This window comes from Pipistrellus hanaki (genome assembly GCF_964339955.1).
Source record: "Pipistrellus hanaki genome assembly, chromosome: 14".
Taxonomy (NCBI): Eukaryota; Metazoa; Chordata; class Mammalia; order Chiroptera; family Vespertilionidae; genus Pipistrellus; species Pipistrellus hanaki.
In genome coordinates this window covers 4606148-4622767 of record NC_140516.1, presented here as the reverse complement: position 1 = coordinate 4622767, position 16620 = coordinate 4606148, and the positions used below count along the sequence as shown (strand labels likewise).

Sequence of the window (16620 nt, the reverse complement as noted above, 5' to 3'; positions counted from 1 at the left end):
GCGGCGTGGCTCAGAGGTTGGGTGTTGACCTATGAACCAGGCGGTCACACTGATGAAATGAGGGAATAGTGAGAAAAAGACAGAAATCAAAGGTGACTGGGTCACTGGAGGCTGCTTCCTGCTTCCCTGTTTTTCCTCTGCTGTTCGAGTGGAAGCTGTTCGAGTGTATGACTTTGGATAGAGACTAACTGGGCTGTGCTTCCCTTAGCAGTCTCATCCCTCCTCTTCCATGCAATCCGTTCTTCTGTGCAACACGAAACTATCCCAGCTGTTTTGACTCCCACATTACTGTCCTTTTAGGACTATTTTCACAGGTCCTCAGTCTTTTTCGAGGGGGCTTTTCTGTGGGTGGTAGCGAGTGCCCCAGATTCTTTCAAAATCTTAGGAAGTTTTAGAGGGCTTATCAACCGAGTGAATACCTCCTGGTATAAACTTTGTACTTTAACTCTCTTTGCAAGTTACAAGGTTTATAAGTAAAAGTAAATGCTGGTATTTAGGAGGTAAGATTAATGGATGTCAGTCAAGCCAAATTCTTTACTGTGGCCTATGAAGCTCTATCTGCTCCATGATTTGGTCCTGGCCTTTTTTATGGCCCCAGATTCAAACACTCCTCCCAATGCCTTTGAACTCATGCTTCAGGGCCTTTACCTAAATCACTCCCTCGACTCCCGCCTTACATGCTCCCTCATGCGTCAGTCTTTGTTCAAACATCACCTTCTCCTTGAAGTGAGTCTCAAAAGCCCTGGGACATACAGTTTTGCATGTATGCCTTAGTTCGCTGTAGAATAAACTGCCGAATAAAGGATCTATATATTTTATATTAACAACTAATGCCAAATTTCCCTTCCAAACACATCTTTGGCCAATATTAAATGCCATCTACCATCACCTTATTTAAAAGCCAGTTGTAAAAATATTATCATAATGTTTTCTGTTCTTTTACTTTTCCTGGCTGCTTGTGAGACTGAACCACTTCTATCATTTAGCAGTCACTGTAATTTCCCCCCCTGAAGTGTGACACATCCTTACTCCATTTTTTATTTGAGTGATTTGTTGAAATGTTTTGTATATTATGGCAGTTAGCCCTTTGCCTATTTTACATGTTACATGCATTTTTATTTGCTGGAACAATGCTGATGCCAGTAACAGAAACAAAGAAGTCATCAAGAGGCTCCTCCTTTTGACATATAGAAATTTAATTTTGAAGGACTGGCATTCATGGGGATTGAGCCTGCAACCCAGGCATGTGCTCTTGACTGGAATTGAACCTGGGACCCTTCAGTCCACAGCTGACGCTCTATCCACTGAGTTAAACCGGCTAGCGCAAAATTTAAAATATAAATTTTAATAACTGATGACAATTGCTTAATTTGATTAACTGGATTTGTGTAACTTCTTACTTCTGCTTAGTTTGCTTTTGTAGATGACTTATGGAAGGAGTAGGATTAACAGATCAGGGTTTTTTTTGAGTGGGAAGGGAGGCCCATGGCTAGATTTCTGAGGCCTTATTTCCCGAAGATAAGTGACCAGGCCTATAAACATTCCTGAACTTATGTATAATAGCAAAATTATAGCTTTTCTTGTTCTGGTAGAAGACTGACTATAACTGAACACTTTCATGTGCCATAGGAAATCTAGTAATGACATTTACACCTTCTGAAAGATATTTACATAACTAAGAAAAATTAGGCCTGAACTAAAATCATATGAACAAATATAAGTACCAAGCAAAATAAAGAGATTGGGGGGGGGGGGGGGGGGACGGGGACGGCGACAGGGTTTGAGGTGTGTGTGTGTGAAAAAAGACATAGAAGGGATAAGTAGTGATGGAAAAAAAGAAGTAAAATTGCCCTGGTCGGTGTCACTCAGTGGTTAGAGCACGTACCTGAATTGCAGGTTGGATCCCCGGCCTAGGTCGGGGAACGTGTGGGAGGTAACCTATTGATATGTCTCTCTCACATTGATGTTTCTCTCTCCCTCCTTCCCGCTTTCTAAAAGTCAATGGAAAAAATATCCTTGGGTGAGGATTAACAAAATAAAAGAAAATGAAAATTTTTTTTAAAAATAAACTATTGATTTTTTTAGAGAGGAAGGGAGAGGGATAGAGAGTTAGAAACATCTATCAGCTGTCTCCTGCGCACCTCTTAATGGGGATGTGCCTGCAACCAAGGTACATGCCCTTGACTGGAATAAAACCTGGGACCTTTCAGTCCGCAGGCCGATGCTCCATCCACTAAGCCAAACCGGTTAGGGCAAAATGAAAAAAAAAAAAGATTTTTATTGATTTTCAGAGAGGAAGGGAGAGGGAGAGAAACATCGATAAAAAAGAATCTTTGATTGGCTACTCGAGCCTACAACTCAGGCATATGCCCTTGACCAGAATCGAACCTAGGACCCTTCAGTCCACAGGCTGATGCTCTATCCACTGAGCCAAACCGGCTAGGGCAAAATTTAAAAAATCATATCCGAATTATTACTTTAAAAATTATCCTCTTAACTCTGCACGGTGGCTTAGTTGGTTGGAGTGTCATCAGACACCAAAAAAGTTGCAGGTTCCAATCCCAGTCAGTGCGTATGGGAGGCAACTGATAGATGTTTCTTTCTCCCTTCCTCTATCTCTAAAATCAATAAATATATACTTGGGTGAGGATTAAGAAAAATTGGCCTCTTTCTGGTGTGACAATGTTAGGGGCAGAAATAGAATATTGGAAACTATAAGACATATTAAAATAATGCCTTGTTAACCATGAGGGTTTTGTTCTGATTAGAAAGCACGGTTTCACTTGGCTGGGAATTGTTCGCCCTGGGACAGGGGAGCACAACATCAGAATACAGTCCAACCTCCAGTCCCAAGAACTGCCTATTGTTATGGGAAGATTTATAACCTGGAGGCTGAGACAATCTGGTCCTGGAGGCACCTCCTTTACAACCCAGCCCCTATTACCTATAATCTGGTCCTGGGGCGCCCACCCTATGTGACACCCTCCCCACACCAAGCATGCATGACTTGTAACCTGTAATGATAATCCTGGGCCCACGTTCCTATGTAATCTTTGTCCTACCCAATATCAGCAGCTGGCTTATGGTGAAGGGCAGAGCTGATTTCTGTGGATCACCTGCTGCTCTCCCATACTGCTGGCAGTACTGGAATAAAGACTCATAGATTCAACCCTGTCTCTGCTTAATTGCCTGAAGTAGTGACAGATAGCCCAGACTCCCTGATTATCCGGTTACAATAGCAAATACTCGTAATATTTTCCTCACAATTTTTCTTTCTACTAAGTAGCTGCAAAAGTACTACTTTTGTACTAAAGTGGCTACATTGGATCATACTTTTATTCTAAAATCCACCCCCCATTTTTTAAAACACACTTATTATTTTATACCAGAGGCCTGATGAACGAAATTCCTGCAGGGGGTTCTGAGGGCCGGGGCTGCTCTTTGTCTGCCAGTCCAGTCTAATTAGCATATTATGCTTTTATTATTACAGGTGTGTGTGTGTATAGAGTTGATTTCAGAGAGAAAGGGAGATGGATAGAAACATCAATGATGAATCACTGATTGGGTGCCTCCTGCACACCCCTACAGAGGATTGAGTCCACCACCCAGGCATGTGCCCTTGACTGGAACAGAACCTGAGAGCCTTCAGTCCACAGGCTGGCACTCTATCCACTCAGCCTAAAGTCCTTCCTTTTTTTTTTTTTTTTAAATTCTATTTTGAAGAGTACACTGGGGATTGGAAATAATTTAGGTCAACCGGAATTAGCCATTCTCTAAATGTGAAATTCCTCCCCTAACAGTTTATGCTGCTCTAGACCAGAGTGCCCAAACTCTTTCCAAATCTGAAAGGTAAAGTTACACATTTGCATTCCTGCCACACAAAATCAATAAAAGACACCAATTTGCCAAGGCAGGGACGGGAAGCAATTCTTTTTTCGGACCCAACGATTTTCAATGTGGAAGTATTTTTAGGTTTTTAAGCAATGTTGGAATTTTGGTTCAGCAGATGATTTACTTCCTCTATGTCCACAACCCAAAGGGAGCTGCAACCAACCCATCACCTGACAGAATTAATGGAGAATCTTTTTTGCTTTTTCTCTTTTGAGCCAAGGGCTTTCTATTCCATAATTTATGAGGAAGCTGTTCCAAGCTATTACTGCAAGGAAGTCTGTGACACAGAAGACAGGCTACCATTTCTTTTGATAATATCAAGTATTCAGCCTTTTCCTTTCTTTTTTTAAACACGGATAATGCCTTAAATTAGAATAATTGCATTCGTATATTCAGAACTGCTCCTAACACAGGAAATGCCACAATAGCTTACTTTGAGTAAGAAAACAGGGAATGGTGGGGACTCAGCTTCCATGCCCACCCACTGAGGTAGAAGTGGCTCCCCACTCTGGCCCACCAATTTGCCACCAAACAGTGTGTGTAACTTTGGTGTCTTCATTTATTCAAAAGAAGCTGAAATTCCAGATTTTTGTGAAATCTTTGTTTTTTAAAATATTAGTTATTTAAAAACTTTCTGGCTGAGAGCCACCTTTGTGCTCCCAATTAAAATTTAGAATTCTTTTGTCTGACCCAACGATTTTCAATGTGGAAGTATTTTTAGATTTTTAAGCTTTTTCTACGCAAAGGCAACATTTCATGGACATACTCTACCTGGAAACTGTATGTGTGTAAACACATCATAAATGGTGCAAGAAGTTGTGAGAGCTCTTATGAATGAAATTCCAAATGCAATCTATTTCAATACAGAAAAGCCTCTCACTCTAGATATGGTAGGAAAACTTGGACTTTATAATCATGTGAGACTTCTCTCATTTCTTTCTTGTGAAACTTGAACAAAAGTATGAAAAATTCCTAATAAACAGAATTGCTCAGTTAATCAAGTGTCTCAGACAGAACAAAGCAAACAAACAAAGGTGCTTTTCAGAGACAGGAGTATAGAACTTACGCAGTTTAATGAAATAATTAAAAACTGAAGTGATGAAAAATTTGGGGCTGTCACTAAATGAAGCCAGTCACAAAACGACAAATAATGTATGATTCCACTTACATGAGGTACCTAAAATAGTCAATTTCATAGACAGAAAGCAAAATGGTATTTGCCAGTGACTGAAGGGAGAAATGGAGAATTGTTTAATGAGTAGTTTCTATTTTGCAAAATGAAGAAAAGTTCTAGAGATTGGTTGCACAACAATGTAAATATATTTAACTTTACTAAACTGTACACTTAAAATATGGTTCAGCCCTAACCTGTTTGGCTCAGTGGATAGAGTGTCGGCCTGCGGACTGAAGGGTCCCAGGTTCAATTCCAGTTGAGGACATGTACACTTGTTGTAGGAACATCCTCAATAGGGGATGTGCAGGAGGCAGCTAGCTGATCCATGCTTCTCTCTCATCGATGTTTCTAACTCTCTATCCCTCTCCCTTCCTCTCTATAAAAAATATATAAATAATCAATAAAATACATTAAAAAAATGGTTCAGATGGTTAATCTTGTAAGTATTTTACTAAAACTAAACAAACAAAAACCAAAACAATCTCTGGTTTGTGAGAACACTAGATTATACTGGGAAAAAAATTTATGCAGTTTCCTTAAAAAACTATGCATCAAAAGCATACTTCAAGTTATTAAGAGAGCTATCTATTAAAAATCTCCTACCTGTACATTTATACAACATGCCCGTCATAGTTCCAGCTGCTACTGTATTGAGGTCATCTTCTGCACCTCGTGTTTTCTCAATGATGACACCAAACGCACTATAAAGCAAAGCTATAGAGGAAATGGAACTGATGAGTAATATAACAGTGATTAAAAGTCAGTATAGAAATTATACTTAGGTAAATGTATCCTACAGTATTCTGTAAGTATTCAAAGGTATATAGTGATCACTGGAACACTGTTTGTAATAGCAAAAGCCTAGCAACAACTAAACCACCCATCAGGAAGAGAGCGATCCAGAAAGGGACTTTCCACATAATGGAATGTTATATATACTCACTGAAACCAAAAAGGAGGACGAGCTACAGTCATTAATCCAGGCATTTGACTATGACTCTGGATATGCAAAGAAGATATTTGAAAAGGTTCAGAAGAAATATTAATAGAAGCCAATTATGGAAAGTACCATCCCTAGCCAGTTTGGCTCAATGGATAGAGCATCGGTCTACGACTGAAGGATCTTGGGTTTGATTTCCGGTCAAGGCATATGCCTACGTTGTGGGCTTGATCCCCTGTGGGGGTATGCAGGAGGCAGCTGATCGGTAATTCACTCTCATCATTGATGTTCCTATCTCTCCCTCTCCCTTCCTCTCTGAAACACACACACACACACACACACACACACACACACACACACGTATATATATACCGAGTAGCCAGATTATTATGGTCTCTAATCTGGCCAGAATGTGTGTGGGTGTGTATTAGAGGCCTGGTGTGTGAATTCGTGCATGGGTGGGGTCTGGCCAGCCTGGCCAGGGGTATAAGACATGGGTGGTTGGCTGGCCTGCCTGCTGGTTGAACTCCTGGTAGAGGGGACAATTTGCATATTAGTCTTTTATTATATAAGATATATACTGAGTGGCAAGATTATTATGCATTCAGAGATCATAATAATCTGGCCAATCAGTGTATACTAGTATATTAAAAAAAAAAAAAAAAAAAAGTAAGTACTACTGGGGAGTCCCATGAAGAATCTCTTTAATTTTCACTTGTATTAACAGTACTTCAGATTTAAAAACAAAAACATGTTTCTATTGTGAGAAGAATAAAACTTAAAAATATAATTTTTGCTGATCTGACCAAGAATTAGGTATAATTTTGATTTATTCATTTTGGACAGCTATGCTGTGTTAGCTGTTGTCATTTAAAAAAAATTTTTTTGACAACCTAAGGCGTGGCCAACATAGCACAGTGGTTGAGCGTCAAGAACCAGGAGGTCACGGTTTGATTCCAGGTCAGGGCCCATGCCCTGGGTTGCAAGCTTGGTCCCCATGGGGAGCGTGCAGGAGGCAGCTGATCAATGGTTCTCTCTCATCATTGATGTTTCTATCTATTTCTCCCTCCCTCTCTCTTCGTTTCTGAAATCAATAAAAACGTATTTAAAAAAACCTGATAATATAAGGGAAAAGATTATCAGTTTTTTAAAAAACTGACCAGTCAGATATTGCATGTTTTGAAAATTCTTGCGGCACACAATTTGAAAAATTGTTGCATTAGCCCTTTTCCTTATCCGTTCTCAAAACTGCCACATCTGACCCCTCAACATTTTACCAAGATCAATCAGCCTTACAACTCCTTTGTTGTGATGTTTTTATAGTTTACCAGAGGCCGACTGCACAAAGATTCATGCAGCATGGGCCTTCCTTCCCCTGGCTGCTGGCACCGCCTTCTCTCTGGCCCAGAGCCACCTTTCTGCCTTTGCTCTGGCCTAGTGCCGCCTTCCCAAGCTGACCAGAGGCCTGGGGCGGTGTGGAACACCTGCGTTGTTGCCATGGCGATGATGCAGGTGTCCCACACCGCCCCTGGCTGTTCAGCCCCCGCATATGCAAATTAACCCACCATTTTTTTTTTTTTTTGTAGGGTTAATTTGCACGCTCACTCTTGACTGGCTGGTGGGCATTGCGAAGGTACGGTCAATTTGCATCTTTCTTTTTTATTAGTAAGGCCCTTCTTCCTGTTTCAACTTATTTAACTGAAATTGACCTTGAGAAGAACACTGTGATTGATCACACCACAAAGGGAGCACACAGGCTGACTGGCCATCCCTGTCTGCCTAGGACTGAGAATTTCTGATGCTAAATCTAAGAAAGTCTGGGTAGAACAGAATGGCTGAGTATTCTAAGTATACAACTAATCAAACAGAGCAAAGGAGGGTGATAGTGTATGGGGGTCAGGGCAAAGGGCACACAAGCAACATAGGGAAGCAGCCATTTACTAGGACCCCAAATGCAAGTCTGACTTTATAGTGTGAAAAGGTACTACTTCCAAATCATGACAAGGCTAGGATCTTACTGTGCCAAAGGCCTTTTCTATCTTTCAATGAGATACTACAGTTTTCCCTAGTTAATCTGCATATTTAAAGATTTCCAAGCTTTTAACTAAGTTATATCTCAAGAAAACCTTGGATGTTAGAGTGTAAGTGCCCCAAGTAGATTTAAGTCATGAGCAAAGAGTCAATCATTCATAAACAATATAGTAGGAAAGCAGTGGGCTCCAAGTACCACTGAACTACCCCCTTAGAACTGCACATGTTTTCATTATCTAAAAGGCTCTCCGGTAACTCTGGAAATTAAGTCTAAAAATTACTCAGGTAAACAGAATGCTGAACCAGCCTTAGGCAAAAGGAGCAAGAAGACTGGATGAAACTATCACATCTATTGACAGTACCTTAAACTTTCCTAACATACAAAGCCATTTGCCTTGGACCTAAATCATTTGGATTTCATTTAGTTAAAACGTGATTTTATTTGGTGTAGTGCTTGGGCAGGAGAGTACTTAGAGATTTTTTTTTTTTTAGAGATTTAAAAGATCTAAAACATTAAGAATTGATATACAAGAAAATGGTATACAAGACAGTATTAGCACCTAGAGATTATTTTATGTAGCTCCTGGTCTTTTCCTAGAATTTAAAAAATGTTGGCTTATCAAACCGTTCATGATATGTGTATACTCTTTCTTTGCATTAATAATTTATTATCAAGTGATATCTTTACTTACCCAGAGAACCTAGAGTATTAGCCCAAAGTGCCCCTTGTCTCGTCACCATGTTCAAAACCCTACAAGGGCAGGAAGATAAAGAATCTGTATTAGAATCACTATTTCCTCTAGTAATGTGAAAAGCCATAATTGCAACTATTTAGAAAGTATCAATACAATTCTGTTTTCTTCATAAAAAAACTTAATACCTCCTCAGAATTCATAAGAATGGCTTTACCTTTATAGAAATAGAAATGAAGGTAAAATGCCAACCTTTTTGAGTAAGAAGTAAGGAAATTTCTCACATATATAAAATAATTACATATATATCAAACATATAAAGGCTTTGAATGACAGCCTGAAATGTATTTTATAAGAAGTTTACAGATACACACACACAAAAAAAAATACAGAAATTGACATGGCCATTATAATGAACAAACTAGATTGCAATTAAGGGTGTTTTTTTTGGGGGGGGGGGCGGGGCAGGAGGGGTATATGTTGAGAATATTAAGTACAATCAAATCATGGAATACTATAGAACATAAAGCAGAATTAAAAATAAATATGTACTCAAAGAGAAGGAAAAAACAAACCAGAACACATGGAGAAAGCAAGCTGTGTCTGCTCCCACACTAGAACTAAGCAGCCAACGTGGATGCTTAGCACACTCTCAAGGAAGCACAGTTCTGCCTTGCACCAGTGCCTGATGCCACCAGAACAGTGACAGAGGCAACTGGAGGAAGAAGACAGGACATTTCTCTTCCAGCAGTGTAACACCATCACAGGAACGATATGTCTGGATAGCTGACTACTGCTGGATATTACAGAATTATAACAGCAAAAAAACAAACAAAAAAACTCAATGTTAATGCTCAAAAAAAAATTTGTATTACTTATAAAAGGTTGTTTATGGAGAAGTATATTATTTTAAATAATTATTTACTAATATATTTAAAGTTTAGCACATTGTTTTTATATTTGTCACCAGCCTTTTTAAAAAAATTGTCGAACAGAAATAAATATATTTTTTTTATTTTTAAACAGAGGAAGAGGGGAGAGAGAGATGGAAACATCAATGTGAGAGAGAAACACTGATCAACTGCCTTCGTCACGTATCGGGACTAGGGATCAAACCTGCAACTTGGGTTTATGCCCTGGCCAGGAATTGAATCCATGACTGGAAAGTGTGTTGGATAACACTCATCAGCTAAGCAATACCGATTACGGCTGTCACAAGCTTTTAAAACTATTAATTTTTATAGTGTTGTACTGTTGATAGCACTGCAAATTGGTAACATTCTTTGGGATGCAATTGGGCACCATACCTGCATATATTGGGCCTTTACTTCTAACTTTAATCATCTCTCAATAATCTTTATAGGCAGACAGTAAGGAAAAAGCTTACTGTCTTCATTAATATTTAATTATAGAATACTGGGAATTAGTTCACTGGGAATTAGTTTCATAATAATGTGGAAGGGAAGAAGGAGATGGCATACAATTGGTCTTGGTTGATGGCCGCTGAGAGTAAGTTATGGTTCATAGATGTTCACTGTACTATCTTGCCTACTTTTATAGATATTCCAAATTTCCCACAATACAAAAAATAAAAATAAAAAAATTACTGGGGTAAGAAAAAAATATTAAGAATATGTATATATAAGAATAGTCAAGAATCTGGGCTAGTAAAGCAAGGGCGACGATCAACACAGTAGTAGGAATATACCTTCCAATTTCCCAAGGTCTAATTCTAGCAGACACCTGCTGCCATCTGCTGGTTAAACAATAAATAAGGAAGATGGAGTTTCAAGTGTTCTATGTGAGCCATGAAGAATACATGTAGCCCAGCTGGTGTGCTCAGCGGTTGAGTATAGACCCAGGAACCAATAGGTTGCTGGTTCAATTCCCTGTCAAGGCACATGCCCAGGTGTGGGATCATTCCCCGGTAGGGGCTTTGCAGCAGGCAGTCGACTGATGATGCTCTTCTCTCATACATGTGTATCTCTCTCTCTCCCCTCCTCCTCCTCCACCACTTCCTCCTTTCTCTCAAAAAATCAGTAACAATAAAAAATAAGACCAGTTAGACTCTCATTAAAAAAAAAAAAAATCACAGTAAACTGTGATTTCACTCATGTAAAGTATAAAAACATACAAAACTAAACAATATATTAAGGGAATGTCAACAGGGACTGGTCATGGTTATTTCTTAAGCTGGGTGAAGATATATATTACACTGGAGGCCCGGGAAATGGGATTTGTGCACTTGTGGGGACACGGCCTGTGGGGATCAGCCCACTGTGGAAGTGCTGCTCATCCCAGTCAACAAAGTGACGCTCTCACTGTAGAAGTGCACTGGCCACCGGGGGCAGCTCCTGCATTGAGCTTCTGCCCCTGGTGGTCAGTGCGCATCATAGCAACTGGTGGACCAGTCATTCTGCCATTCACTTGCTGGGCTTTTAATATATAGAATATACTTTCTGATCTTTTTAATTGTACTTTCCCTTTTCTGCAAAACAATTTTCTTAGAAAACTGTCTTATTACTTTTGGAACTGTCTCTAAGTTCTAGGAACTTTATTTAAATTTTCTGTAGCATTTCATTTCAGAAGTGGAAAGTGAAGTTAAATTCAAGTCAAGTAATAGCAAACCTAGTAACCACTCTTATGTGCTTTTTATTTCTTCACTACCATGTCCTATGGTTATGGTTGCCCCTGAACAATCCAAATAATATACTAATCATTCAGCAATTTGAAAAGCAGGTTTTATAGGCCTGCAGAATGAAACTGGTATAGCCGAGAAGTTAAGATTGGGGTAGCACTGACTGACTGAGGGACACTAGCGCAAAAATCATTCCTTTTAAAAGCTTAAGAGTCATAACTCTATTTCCTTTTATTTTGAGTAAGAAAAAAAGTGACCAAAAAGTATATCAATACTCTCAACATTTGTAACCACAAGATAGAGCTCAGCAAGCCAACAGAGTGGAGGTTAATATTCCACATTACCACATTAGATGATTACATGAGACTTACTGTACGTTTCTTGGTTTGGACCAGGCCATGTTCTGGGTTTCTTTTAATCCTAGCCGTAGACCGTTCATTGCCCCAAATGCAGCCCCTAGTAAATCATAGTAACAATTCATCCAAATATTACATCTTTACACTTAAAAACAACTGTACTTCTGATTTTCATTTTTTATATAACAGAAAAAAAATATTCTAATTGCTTTTGATTTTAAGCATCTTTGATTAAGAACACTTAAAAAAATTTACGATACCCACCTGTCATACAACATCCTCCAATGGTAAAGAAGGCCAGTTCAAATCTGCCCCGGGTTTTATTAGCTCCAGTGGGTAAAATAAATTCATCTGTATCCTAAAGGGGTAATAATGAAAACCAAGCTGAGCTCCCCTCAGGATAGAGTACTTGCAGAGTGTTTTTTAATTTGTTAAAGTAGTTTTTCACAGAAAGTATCAACTTAAATTAACTAAAACTTAACTATACTTAAACAAAAATAAAACTTTCTGCAACAACAGCAACACCTAAATCCAAGTAAAATGAAATATAAACATATATAGTTATGCACCCTCATTCTTAGGAAGAATTCCCTTTCAGAACTGTGCTTCTCACTGTAAATTTTACAGATTGCATGTAATTTGTCTTATCTCTCTATATAAAAGCCTAAGTGACCATTACAACCGAAGTAGCAGAACAATTGGTCGATCAGTTGCTATGATGTGCACTGCCCACCAGGGGGTAGATACTCAATGCAGGTCAGTGCACTCCCACAGCCAACTGCCTGTGGACCCTCCCCCCTGACCCTCATTGGTCCCTGGTGCTAAACCATCTGTAGAGACCTGCTTCTGGGTCGGGGTTTTGTACATAGCAGAGCAGCTCCCTCCCTCACTGCTATCTAATGAAAGTCAGCCCTCTACACAAGGGTTTGTCTCACTCCCATCCTCTCTCTTCCCTGGGAGCCGCCTGCCCACCACAGTGGTGGTACAGCAGTGAGGGAAGGAGGAGGGGTGAGGCAGGGTGATGATGGCAGTGTTGGCACCTGTTTCTTCTGGGCCCAGCCTGGCAACTGTCACCTCCTCTCCCCACTGCCAGGGCCTTTGGGCCCTGGACTGGGATGGGGAACGGAGGTGGGTGGTGGCGGACGCGAACCCTTTCCTAGGGGGACTAAGGGCTGGTTCCCTCCTCGGGGCCAGCAGCCAACCTCCCATGGTCCCCCGCCCCCATGCACAAATTTGTGCACCGGGCCTCTAGTGCAGTGGTCCATGGCTCCCAAGCCATATGAGGCTCTTTGAGTTTTCTAATGCCACTTCTTCAAAATAGACTTGCCCAGGCTGAAAACCAACTTCTTTGCATGGGCCACGAAGTTTTAATCGCACTGTACGTGCACGCCCACACGTGGTATTTTGTGGAAGAGCCACACTCAAGGGGCCAAAGAGCTACATGTGGCTTGCGAGCTGTGGTTTGTCGACCACTGCTCTAGTGTAATCATAAATTTGAAGCAACAATGCAACAGAGTCTAGGAAGAACAGCCCTAGAAAAAGGTAAAGTGAAATCAATGAGAAGTAACCATTTACAGAATAACAGTATGAAAGGAGAAAATAACTTTTATTTCTATCAAACACCATTTTATATGTCAGATCAAATGATCATTAAAAAAATGAGCAGAAACTATAAAAGCACAACAATTTGATCAGATATGCAAGGGCAAAATTACCTTAATAATTATTCCTTTGATAATCTTAGAAAGGAAGCTATAGTCCCTCTAATAAATGCATACACAAAATTTGGTGTGAACCGAACCCTAGTTTGAGAAATGCTACTCTAAGAGCACAATATGATTTATTGTGCAATTACACACATTCATATGAAGGACACGTTCAGTACATTTTCCCCAAGCTTTCCACACAAAAGTGGTTAGAAAAAGCCCTTGAAGGGCAGTACATACACATTTAGCAACTCTCTAACAGGTCCCTTTGTGAACTGCTGACGTTTGTTTAGTAATTGCATTCCTGATTAGAAAAAATCATAGCTCTGTACTGGCTTTTGATTTCTGGCTTATGCATATATTCTCTGAAAACGTTGTACAAATAAGCAAACACATCTACTCTTATCACGCAGAAATGATTGGGCAATAATAAGCACACACTGAATAGATGCCTTGCCATGAATAATATTCATACACTAGAGGCCCAGTGCATGAAAATTTGTGCACGGGGAGGGGGGTGTGTGTGTGTCCCTCAGCCCGGCCTGCCCACCTCTCACAGTCCGGGATACCTCAGGGGATGCCCTGAGCTGCAGTCTGGCCTCCGTTTGCGGGAGGCAACCGGACCAATCAGGGAAGGTGCCGCCCCATCACCCTGACACTGCAGCTGCCCGCCCTCGGCTCTTGCAGCCGCCATGGCTTTGTCAGGAAGGATGTTCAACTGTCCAGTCTAATTAGCATAGTACACTTTTATTATTATAGTTTTGTAAAGTTTGGGCACTTCCTGACATTAATTTTAAACTACGCTTCTGGTTTGAGTTTTTTCAAAATGTGACATTTGATTTGATGAGGTAAGCAATTATCTTTCAATCAAAAAATGATTCACTAATTACAAATAGAAAATTTTAAAAAATGGCTATGATGAACATTAGAAAGTCAAGTGCATGTCATTACCAACTCATTCTTGGTTAGGGTCAACTATACTAAAAAGATTATGAGGATTGAAAGCAAATATACTTCCTTCATATACAGTGACTTGAAAATAATGTGATAATTACTTGTTACTTGGCACTGGGGCTTTTAAAGTTAGTAAAAAGGTACTGTCTCACCCTAGCCGGTATGGCTTAGTTGGTTGGAACGTCATCCTGTTCAAAAGGTCTTTGGTTTGATCCCTAGTTGGGTCGCATGCAGGAGGCAACTGATTGATGTTTCTCTTTCTCTCCCTTCATTCTAAAACAAACAAACAAACATGTCCTCAAGTGAGGATTTAAAAAAGTACTGTTCCATATAACAAAACTTTTCAAAGACTTTGAGGGAGGAGACGCTGGTCAAATTGCATTTATTTGGGGTGGGGGAGGAATCCACGAAACTGAAGCTCATGGTTTCTATAAAAATATGATTACCAATTTTTCCCTATTTGTCTCCATATCCTTGTTGAAAACCTACTGACTATAAATGCGAAGTTTATTTCTGGCCTTTCAATTTTATTTTGTTGATCTATATATAGAGCTATCCTTGTGCCAGCACCACAATGTCTTAATTACTGTAGCTTGGGAATCAGTTTTGAAATTGGGATGTGCAAGTACTCCAATTTGCTCTTTATTGATTATTTTATATCCTTTGTATTTTTATATGTACTTTAAAATCAGCCAAATTCTGCAAAAAATCTTGCTGAGATTTTGATAGCATCTGTTGAATCTGTTGATTTGGAAATTATTGTTATTCTAACAATATTAGATCTTCCAAGAAACTGGAATACCTTCAATTTATTTGTCTTAAATTTTTAAAATACAAATTTTGGATTTTTATTGAAGTTTGTCCTACATATATATTTTTTTATGTCCTTGTAAATGGAACTGTTTTTGCACTTTCATTTTTTTGGTGTCCATTGCTATTATATAGAAATATAATTAATTAGTTATACTGATCTTGTGTCATTCTACCTTGCTGAAATTCTAAATTAAAACTAAATTTTTTTGTGGTCTCCTTAGGATTTTCTTCCTTTTTTAAATATATTTTTATTAATTTCAGTGAGGACGAGAGATAGAGAAATATCAGTGATGAGAATCACTGATCAAGCTGCTCTTGCATGCCCCCTACTGGGGATCAAGCCTGCAACCCGGGCATGTGCCCTGACTGGGAATGGAACCATAACTTCTTGGTTCATAGGTTGACGCTCAAACACTGAGCCATGGCGGCTGGACCTTTAGAATTTTCTATACAGAAGATCATGATATCTTAAAATAGTTTTACCTTTTCTTTTATCAATCTGGATGCCAGTCATTCTCTTGCCTAATTGCCATGGTAGGACAATGCTGAAGAGAACGGACATCCTTGTCTGGTTCCTTATTAGTGGGAATATATGGAGATTTTCACCATGTTAGTTTTGGATTTTTTCCCCTGCATGAGTTCTCTCTCTTTGGAATTTTTTTTTAAACTTCATTTTTATTGTTGACACTATTACAGATGTCCCCATCCCCACCCCCATCCCTTTGTCGACCTCCACCCAGTCCCATAGCTTTGGAAATTTTGATAAAAAAGATTATTCCTAGTAGGAGATTTTAATACCCCACTGTCACCCTTTGACAAATCATCTAAACAAAAAATCAGCAAAGAAATATCAATCCTAAATGACTCGCTAGACCAGATGGAATTAATCGACATTTTCAGAACATTCCACCCCAAAGCCACAGAATATACATTCTTCTCAAGCGCACATGGGACATTCTCAAAGATAGACCACATTTTGGGACATAGGCAAAGTCTCTTCAAATTCAAAAAGATAGAAATCATATCAAGCATCTTCTCAGATCATAGTGCCATAAAACTGGAAATTAACTACAATGAAAAAAATCCAAAGAAATCAAACACATGGAGACTAAACAGCATGCTATTAAACAAGGACTGGGTTACCAAAGAAATCAAGGAAGAAATTAAAAACATCCTGGAAACAAATGACAATGAAAACACAACTATCCAAAATCTATGGGACACAGCAAAGGCAGTTTTGAGAGGGAAGTTCATATCCCTACAAGCCTATTGCAAAAAACTGGAAAAAAGGGTAACAAATGATCTAACTCTACAACTCAAAGAGTTAGAAAAAGAGCAACAAGAAAAGCCCAGTGTAAGCAGAAGGAAGGAAATAACAAAAATCAGAGCACAGATAAACGACATAGAGACCAAAGAAACAATACA

General features: G+C 39.3%; 1 protein-coding gene across 1 annotated transcript in view; it reads right to left on the bottom strand.

Annotated features, from left to right (window-relative positions):
• Window positions 1-16620, bottom strand: part of LOC311632841 (mitochondrial import inner membrane translocase subunit Tim23) — a 31934-nt gene that overhangs the window by 4182 nt on the left and 11132 nt on the right. Inside the window, exons 3-6 of the mRNA XM_084904754.1 lie at window positions 11987-12080; window positions 11738-11822; window positions 8729-8787; window positions 5669-5779 (exon numbers count right to left, since the gene is read on the bottom strand). Of these exons, the coding sequence (XP_084760880.1) occupies window positions 5669-5779; window positions 8729-8787; window positions 11738-11822; window positions 11987-12080 (349 nt within the window). The remainder of the gene's footprint in view (window positions 1-5668; window positions 5780-8728; window positions 8788-11737; window positions 11823-11986; window positions 12081-16620) is intronic.